At 34.7% G+C, this 10458-nt stretch overlaps 1 protein-coding gene across 1 annotated transcript; it reads right to left on the minus strand.

Annotated features, from left to right (window-relative positions):
• Positions 1 to 8492: 8492 nt before the first annotated feature.
• On the minus strand, positions 8493 to 10106 carry LOC137405088 (uncharacterized). The gene has a single exon (XM_068091313.1). It carries the CDS (start codon positions 10104 to 10106, stop codon positions 8493 to 8495), a length of 1614 nt encoding a protein of 537 aa, XP_067947414.1.
• Positions 10107 to 10458: the final 352 nt, after the last annotated feature.

Genomic DNA, 10458 nt, shown 5'->3' on the forward strand with positions numbered 1-10458 from the left:
TTAGCACATAGTGTTTTCTTGCTATGCCGCAAGCCTCTGGTTCTACTTAAAAATGTGAACAAAAAATCTGCTAGTGTGTTGCCTCTTATCGCTTTGGTATAGGGCTGGAGGTCTTGTCATCATTATGGAACTTCACAACTGTGTGTTTTTAGTTTTATCGTCAATCACCTCTGATTGTCTGGCTTTTGGTGGTTTCAGCTGTTTTGAATGATTGTAATTTTTGAAGGATAGAACTCACTCAGTTTACCACCTGACCTTAAGCTACAGCTTGGCAATTTCAAAAAAATGGCTTTCCGTACAAAGTCATAAGTGAATCAAGACACACGTACGCAGGTCATTAAAGTTTTTATAAGACTGGGGCTTAGGTAACGGTTACTAGTAAACCTAATGATTGCACTACTGAGAATAATCCTATATCAGCGTCACTGTTAGGTGCTTGTTTCCTTCGAGTAGTATTCTTTACTGTTTTACTTGTCTTTGCTTAGCTTTATGAATCCTTATTTTTATCTTTCGTTTTTTCTTTAGTCATTGTTGATCATTTTATTTCTATATCTCGCCAAGGTACATCTTCTCTCCTCATGGTCATTGGTACCTGTTCACGTTAGCGCTGCCTATGTGGTGCAGTATTTGTGCTCACTATTTTCAATTCACTGCAATGATAATTTGCAAGACAATTGAATTCAAGTCTAACCAGCTGACGTGGGGCCTTATTATGTTTTTAGAATGAACTGAGAGACCAATTTATTTATTAAAATTATTTTAAAACGCTTTTTCATTTTACTTTCAACATGCCTAAAAGTTGCATACTCTTCTCTACACTCGAGCAAAATTTAATAATTTCAGAAGTTCTGTTCTCTTACACAGCCAGACACTTACAAATTTTACACAGGCCAAAGCTTGTTATACGGCAGTAAATAGCAAGATTTAAGATGGTTGTATATTTTAGAGAGCAACATTGTCACAAGTTCCAAAGGGCTTGAAAGTCAAAGTGTCAAGCCCATGCAAGAACTTTCAATAAATACTGAAGGTTCTTGCATCCACCGAACTCCTACCCTCAACTCTAATAACAACATGAACGTTCAATAAATACTGAAAGTTCTTGGTGGGGGTGTGTGAAAAAAAAAAGATTAAGCTGTTAATGGTCTGCACAAAAAATGAGTTTTTTTAACATTGGTATTGATTGCATCTTTAATGCATTTGTAGCGTGCATTGTGTAGGTGGGCATTTGAGAAAAAATGGGTTGGTTTTGAAATTTCTTCAGTTATTATTTTGTTTTTTAGATTTTGGTCGGCCGTCTTCTGACGCTCTGCAAGAGTGGCCCATGACCACTCAAACATGAGGTCAGAAATCCTACCATTTTTTCAAGTTTAAACACTCACCTAAAAGCTTTTCTGTTCATAGACTCGAGGGAGTCTATGCGCTTGGATAAAAATAGAGACCAGATAGTTGATGAATATTCAAGAACTGGGCGGCAGATGGTTTTAAAAAAAAGTTTTTTTTTGGATGAGCAACTTCTGAGGGATCTCATAAAGATGTAGGGCCTATATTGTTGATAAGGATTTAGTTATAGTCTTTTCTATGTGAAGGTTAAAGCTGGTTTTATTATCTATAATGACTCCGAGGTATTTAAAGTGATTGAGATAAGTTAATTGTTGGCCTTTCATAAGATGTTTGTGAAAAAAGGGGCTCTCAGGAGACCTAAAAAAAAAAGTTGTTTCACATTTTGTAATGTTAAATTCTATCTGCCATTTATCAGCCCAATCTATGAACAAATCAAGATCTGCTTGAAGATTTGCCCAGTCACTGGCTGACTCAATGTGCGAATATAGGAGAATATCATCAGCAAAAAGACTGAGTCTAAAGGTCTTGATAGCTGCTGGCATATCAATTATAAAAATCAAAAAAAGAGAAGGCCTAAAACAGATCCCTGGGGCACACCAGAAGAAACTGGACATGGTTTGGAGTATGTTTCATTTATAAAAATGGTCTGTGTGCGATCATTCAATCCTCGACCCAGGCGATAATTGTTCTGTCTAGATTAGTTTGGGTAAGTTTGAATAAAAGTTTGCTGTGGGACGCTTTTTCAAAGTCCTTTGAAAAATCAAGGATAGCTGCATCAGTTTGGATTCCAGTATCAAATGATTCAATGAGTTCATGAGTTGTGAGGATTAGCTGACTTTCACAGCTTCTCCTCAAGTGAAAACCATGTTGGCAGTCATGGAAAAATTTAATGGATTTTAAAAAGTTGTGGATGGAGTGTGCGACTATGTGTTTTGTGGTTTTCAACAGTATACATGTCAGAGAGATTGGACAATAGTTAGTTGGCAGGAGCCTGCTACCTTTATTTTTAAAAATGGGTATGACAGTAGCCGTTTTCGAATCCTTAGGGACAGTTTGGTTGGATAAAGAGTATTGCTGGTTCTGATTTTGTTCCCTTCACAGCCACAACTTCTTTTTTTTGAGAGTATACAACTTGCCACAAGCAGTTGCAATATTCATTTCCTGTCCTTGAAGAGACTGATCCAGATTATTAACATATTAAAAGATATCTATTGGGTATGCCAACATTGGCCAAAAGCTTGGAGAATCGAAAATATTGACGAAATCGCTTTTTTTGATCTTGAAACTTCAATTTCCGTTCTCTAATTAAAAAACTTTGTCAAAACCTGACACCTAAAAAGTCACGGAACTTAGTATAAGACAGGAGAACAGAAGCATAGTCATCAAAACCATTGAAAAACTCTTTGATCAATTTGTGATTCAAAGATCTACTACGAATAAAATTTACAATTTTAACAAACATATTCATTACGTTTGTCAAAGTAACAGGCAAGAGTCTGAACATGATGGTACATCTAGTAGTTCACATCTAATAAGAGAAGCAGTCAGAGCTGTTATGATTTAATAATTACTAGTTGGAGTTGTAGATTGTTAACGTTCGATAATTCTACTTAAAATGGCTGGCCCGCCGTAAACTAGCTATAAAGTTTAGAAGAGCGCTTTTTAATGGTCGTCGTATTAACGTGCTTTTTTTGTCTAGTTCTTGTTGCGTGCTTGCTAATTGTCTTAGATTATAATTGCCAAGTAAAATTGGTTTTCTAACTAGTTTCTCCATGTACATCTCTAATTAACAATAATACAACGAAAGCTGTTTCCTAATAAATGCTACAAATAAATCCGATAACCTGCAATAAAATTTTTCAAGTATCAAAAAACTTTTTCACCAGATTGAAGACATCACTTATAGTTTTTTAGTTTCAAGTAATTTACAACACAAAAACTCTTCAATGGAACTTATTTTCACATCACGAACAAAATTAATGAGTTGACAATAATTACTGATGTTGTCGATTCATCCAATTGAATTGAAATCTTGGCGGAAGAAGATTTCATGTCCGAAACCCTTTGATCACGAATATCAGTGCATATATCGTGAATTCTATTCTAGGTAATGTTGTTTGGCAAAAACATTTGTTGCAACTTTCATGCGACATCATCCTTTAAAATAATTGATCTTATCTTAAGCACAAGTCTTATAAAAGTTTTGCAATCATGTGTAGCTTCTTCTTTCTTGCCACTTTGTATGCACTTTATAAGTAGATATGATGTACAGTGTATATCTACTTTTTGAAAGATGCCAAAAGTAAAGGCTTATTCACGAACTCTAACTTCGGAAGCATTCCTTCAACGCCATAATGTGCCAGCTTAGCTTTCAGGGAAGTAAGAAAGTTTCTTGCTTTTTGTTTTCCACCATGTTTAATACGGAAATGTTTTCCCAGCTTTGATGGCTTAAATTAGAATTTAAAAATATTGCTTGGCAAAATACACAGTACGGTTTGTCAAATCCTTCAAGGATTCTTTGGGAAAGCCATAATGAACACAGTTCTCTCTCCATTATCTTTTTTTACTACTGGTCACAATTAATGGGGTGTTGAGAAGTAAAATTTGGAGTTAGGAAGATAGATGGAGGTCAAGTTTAAAAGCAAAATAACTCGATCAACCAAATCTGAAAGTTCCTCTAGTCGAGGTGTTAGCAGCAGAATGGAATGCAGTTACTTTTTCTGCTCTGAGAAAACTATTCAGAGATTCGATAAGCAGTTGAGCATGCTCACCTGCTCTTAGCAGACGTAGTAAAATGAAGTATCAAGTGATACTTCAGAACAGAAGTCGTTATTAGTTATAAACTGTGACTGTTTCTTGTCAAAAGCTACAATACAGTATATACAAGTTTCGTGATATTTGGACTTGCTGATAGGTTGTGACGAGTTATAGAAAAAATCTTGATTCAAACTTTTTTGCAACAACAAATACATTTTCTTCATCTTCACAATTGATTTTTGCAACCCCACAAACAAAAGCCTGCACCCCTTAGGGCTGCGAGTACCCCGGATAGGGAAGCCCTATTCTAGAATTATTCAATGGTAGGTTGCTTATTCCATCTGTTTTTACAGTTGGGCAGTAAAACACATATGATATATTTTAACATTTAATTATAATCGCCAGCTGATTTGTTCATGCTTCATGTTCAGTGTACAGAGTTATCTTCTTTATCTCATTCATGTTCATTTTTGATACCAACATAACATACGTTATGTTAGTGTTATGTTATGTTATGCTAAGTTAGTGTAAATGATCAATAACAAAACATTCAACAACAAGAAGTGGATAAGCAGTGCTCTATGGATCTGGTATAAATCAACCTTTAATAATAAGCTTGTCACATCAATCAATTATAGCTCTTTTATGTTGTCCTTAGTCAGCTGCATCAGTAGGAGTTGTGTCGTTATTATTGCTACTTTATCTGACTCACAGAGTTCTCAGTGAATCACTAGTGAGTATGTTTATATGATTATCATAATATTCAAGTGTGCTCTTTCTTATACACTTTAATATAGTGTACTTTGTCACAAAAGTACACCATTTACAGTTTTTACAACCCTTCTGCAAAAGGTTGCAAAAGCTGTAATTGAAGATGAAAGATTTATGTTCTGACTGAAGTTAGGTAAGGCTGTGGTCTACCAGCAGTGAGTAATACTTGTTGTTGATGGCTTCGAACCGTGCAAACCTGACATGGAGAACAGTTAAAGAGCTTCAAAGTGCTATTTGGAAACCACTAACAATGAAATCTTATAAAGGAGAACATTATTATTATTCAAACATAAAATAAAAAGTAACAGGAAAAGAGTACTACATCTGATTATTCTAAACCAAAACAGGAAATGAATAGATTGATCGCGCGATGTTTGTTATCCAACATTGACTTTTTCTCAGCAGAGAGAATGTTTGAAAGTTCAAAGTTACAACTCATGACATCAGTGGTATCAGTGGTAAAGTTGAAGCTAGCAGCTCTGTCCTCTATACAGTTAACTGCTGTCATAACAGAGTTAACTTCACCCTGAGCTGGAGGGTCATTCGTATCATTTATCTTGTCACAAGTCTCAATTGTGACAAGATTGTGAATTGTTTCTCCCTGTAGGCTCTAAACTCATGCAACACAGGACTACAATAAAATGAGAAACTTGTTTGTCTACAATTTTGTTAATTTCTTGTTCATCTAGAATAGAGTGAATGTTCTCATAGAATTTGCTAACCATCTAATATTTATAACATGTGCTCCTTTTTCATGCGAAAAAGAAATAGCTTGTGCTCATGCTAAAGATAGTGTAGCATATCATACAGCCCTTTATGTTATATTGCGATGCGCAACAGTTATTATAAATTCATTTCCTAACCAATGTCACTTTGGTTTGCAATCACAGTGTATGCCAAAACCATTTCTTCCATTGCAAAATGAGAGAAATCAAGTTGAGTATTAAAAATGACTTTTTAAAACATTTTTAAAGTATTTTGTAAAACAAGCCGTACATAAAAAAATTCAGCAGTCTATAAAATACACCGGATTTTTCATGAATAAATTATTTATAGTAAAGGCCAAGTGCAGATTGTACTGCCATATCTGTAGCATCTGATTCTTTCGTCTCATTGATACAGATTTTTGTAGTAAATTAAAAATGTATAAGAAAAGCTTGTGTTATATTCTGAGGAAATCTAAAAGCAAAATAATACACTATCAAACTTAAACTACAACAGCAGACATGGTTATTTACTAAAAACTAATACTAAAAAAACCTAGTGGCCACTGAGCTCCATTGTCAGGTTTGCTCAGTTTAACTGGGCCAAGAAAGGCAACAAAAAAAAGTGCCAGGCATTCGAAGTCCAAACTTTCATTCAACATTCAAAAGCAACTAAATCTGGAAAATTTTTCGAGTTGCTAACTATAATTCTGCATCTGATACAAGGAAGTCTAGAACATTCCATTTATCTACTACTTTTTAGATTACTAGTTATAAAGTTAGACAACAAGTTACTATCATGACTCATAAGTTATGTGTTCTTTTCTTATAACACTTAGCTTTATTATTAGTCTCTTTGATCTCTTCAAACTCTTCCATCTCATAGACCTCTTCAACCTCCTCTGTCTAATTAATTGGAGGTAAAACTGGTACAAACTTGTTAATTTGTAAAGGGAACTCAAATTTCACCTAATGTAGACCAAGTTTGCTTTTCAAGCTTCTCATTTCCTTCTCTTGCTCATAGCTGACCCTGAATAATAAAAATAGAATGTCATACCATTATCCGTACTAAATGTAATTGTTAAATTTTGGATATAAAAATAAGGAGTTGTCATGCCATAGTTTTTACACATTATTCTTAGTGGATTGGTCACAGAGGTCAACAATTTAGCGTATTTAATATCACTTTGTTTTTTATATTAAAATCTTGCAAGTGAAATATAATATTACAGTGGTTCTATGGGACATCATGGTCATAATTGCATACTAATTGTCAGCGTAATACAAAAGGGAATACAACTCCTCATTGAAGTTCTGTTGTTTTAGAACAAAGAATATTTTAGCACATCAAATATATGCTATAGATAATTTCATTAATTTATGTTAAATGAAATAGGCTCATGATCAACAGAATTTTAATTATGGCATACGTTTCTTCAAGACAGTAAAACGTTTGTCCAGATATGATTAAAGGAATTGAAACATACCTACTGATGACAACACTAGTATAATGCTTGATATTAATAATTATTTACTATTTTATTTTTGATATGCTAGACCATGCTTTTTGTTCAAACCAAAATCACATAATATATACTCTTTTTAAAAGAATGAATATGCTTTACTAACCTCAGCATGAGTAGTACTGGCGAGAAGACAAATCCTACCGTAAGCAGTTGTCCTATCAGGCCAATTATAGCTATGGCAATAACAGAAAAAATCATGATCAATGCAAGAAATGTCATGCAGCATAGTAGTTCTGTTAGAGCACCAAACGAACACATATTGTCTGTATTATGCTAGAATTTGCAGTAAGCTTGATTGTTGGCACAATGTAATAGCGTCATTGTTGATAAATTCAAATTCAAATTTCATGTATACTTTGTTTCTCATTGTTGTGTCTCATAATATTAGTTAATGCATATATCAAAGACAGAATATTGAGTCTATAAATTAATGTAACTTAAAAAAAGATGTTTCCAAGAGACCATGTTTTAATATATTTTGTGACTTCTTTTATAAAAAGGTAGCCAATAGAACATCAGAGAGCTGTGTTCAGTTAGTTGATTTTTGACAAACCCTGCAACTTGTTTCTGTTATTCATTTTATTAGCAGGGAATTTAAACAGCATAAATATAGGACACGATATCCATGTTTGTCATTAGGTACAAAATGTTTAGACTAAATCCTTGTTTTTACAGTATTCACGGGATTCTCTAGTGCAGCTGTTTATGTTAGCTAGAGTTGTTTAGTAAACCAAGGCATACCAGTATGCTATTACTATTTATTATTTCCTTTCACGCAACTGTTATTTTTGTTTCAAAGCTTTTTGTCAATTTGAGAATTTCTCTGTACACCTTTTGCATTGCTGCCTAAAAGTAAAATGCTGTCACATGACATGCCTAATTATGATGGGCTTACTTATTATATGCTCATGTCATACCTCTTCTCTGCGGCGTTTAGGAATCAGCAGTGCCAAATTGGGTTATTTCAATGATAATGTGTTCCAAGTTATGTTCTACTGTTTCCTCATGATAAAAAACAAACTTACTTTTATAACCTGATCCTTTGATGCACATGGTGGTCATTTGTTAGTGTTTTGCAGAATTATTATTATCATCAAAATAAAAAAGATTCTTTAATATTAATATCAAAATAATAATAATTATTGTTATTACTATTATGGTATTTATTATCATCAAAATAAAACAAACTCATTATTTTTTCATTATATTATATGCAACCTGTTTAATGTGTAAGTAGTTATCTTTCCTTTTGTCATAAAAGCTGCTGTAATAGGTGCAGGAATGAGTTTAAAGTCTTTATAGGCTAATATACCTTTTTAACCTTCCCTATAAACCAGGTCAGAAAACATATATGAATAAGAAAATCTTTCCAAAAACACTGCTAAACAACTTTCTATTTATGAGTTATTTTCTTTTGTAAAACCAAGTTGATTACATCCATATAGTAGCTGTGGTTGATTACATCCATATAGTAGCTGTGGTTGATTACATCCATATAGTAGCTGTGGTTGATTACATCCATATAGTAGCTGTGGTTGATTACATCCATACAGTAGCTGTGGTTGGTTACATCCATATAGTAGCTGTGGTTGATTACATCCATATAGTAGCTGTGGTTGATTACATCCATATAGTAGCTGTGGTTGATTACATCCATATAGTAGCTGTGGTTGATTACATCCATATAGTAGCTGTGGTTGATTACATCCATATAGTAGCTGTGGTTGATTACATCCATATAGTAGCTGTGGTTGGTTACATCCATATAGTAGCTGTGGTTGGTTACATCCATACAGTAGCTGTGGTTGGTTACATCCATATAGTAGCTGTGGTTGGTTACATCCATACAGTAGCTGTGGTTGGTTACATCCATACAGTAGCTGTGGTTGATTACATCCATATAGTAGCTGTGGTTGATTACATCCATATAGTAGCTGTGGTTGATTACATCCATATAGTAGCTGTGGTTGATTACATCCATATAGTAGCTGTGGTTGGTTACATCCATACAGTAGCTGTGGTTGATTACATCCATATAGTAGCTGTGGTTGATTACATCCATATAGTAGCTGTGGTTGATTACATCCATATAGTAGCTGTGGTTGATTACATCCATATAGTAGCTGTGGTTGGTTACATCCATACAGTAGCTGTGGTTGGTTACATCCATATAGTAGCTGTGGTTGGTTACATCCATACAGTAGCTGTGGTTGGTTACATCCATATAGTAGCTGTGGTTGGTTACATCCATACAGTAGCTGTGGTTGGTTACATCCATATAGTAGCTGTGGTTGGTTACATCCATACAGTAGCTGTGGTTGGTTACATCCATATAGTAGCTGTGGTTGTTTACATCCATACAGTAGCTGTGGTTGGTTACATCCATATAGTAGCTGTGGTTGGTTACATCCATATAGTAGCTGTGGTTGGTTACATCCATATAGTAGCTGTGGTTGATTACATCCATATAGTAGCTGTGGTTGTTTACATCCATATAGTAGCTGTGGTTGGTTACATCCATACAGTAGCTGTGGTTGTTTACATCCATATAGTAGCTGTGGTTGGTTACATCCATACAGTAGCTGTGGCTGGTTACATCCATATAGTAGCTGTGGTTGGTTACATCCATATAGTAGCTGTGGTTGTTTACATCCATATAGTAGCTGTGGTTGGTTACATCCATACAGTAGCTGTGGTTGGTTACATCCATATAGTAGCTGTGGTTGGTTACATCCATATAGTAGCTGTGGTTGTTTACATCCATACAGTAGCTGTGGTTGTTTACATCCATATAGTAGCTGTGGTTGGTTACATCCATACAGTAGCTGTGGTTGGTTACATCCATATAGTAGCTGTGGTTGGTTACATCCATACAGTAGCTGTGGTTGGTTACATCCATATAGTAGCTGTGGTTGGTTACATCCATATAGTAGCTGTGGTTGTTTACATCCATATAGTAGCTGTGGTTGGTTACATCCATACAGTAGCTGTGGTTGGTTACATCCATATAGTAGCTGTGGTTTTTTGTTGTCCTTGTCTATCAAGTGAGTCATTAATACATGGAATGTGTGTTTGCTATAGATTGATAAGTTCAATAATCAATTTCAGAGTCTTGCACTGCTTCTCACAGTGGTGCGTGTTGATTGGCTAATGTTTCACATAGAAGTATAGAAGTATGCGTTAATTGGCTAAGGCTTATCATTACTTTTTGCCCTGTTCTGGACAAAGCATCCAAATAGTCATGCAGAACGAGTCATATTTGGAGTTATCACACCCAAGCGATCCGAGAAAAAACCAAAACCAGTTCATCAAAAGCTGAAGAGCAGACCAGATATCTGCTAAAATATTTAATCAAGGTT

This window comes from Watersipora subatra, chromosome 9 (genome assembly GCF_963576615.1).
Source record: "Watersipora subatra chromosome 9, tzWatSuba1.1, whole genome shotgun sequence".
In the NCBI taxonomy this organism is placed as follows: Eukaryota; Metazoa; Bryozoa; class Gymnolaemata; order Cheilostomatida; family Watersiporidae; genus Watersipora; species Watersipora subatra.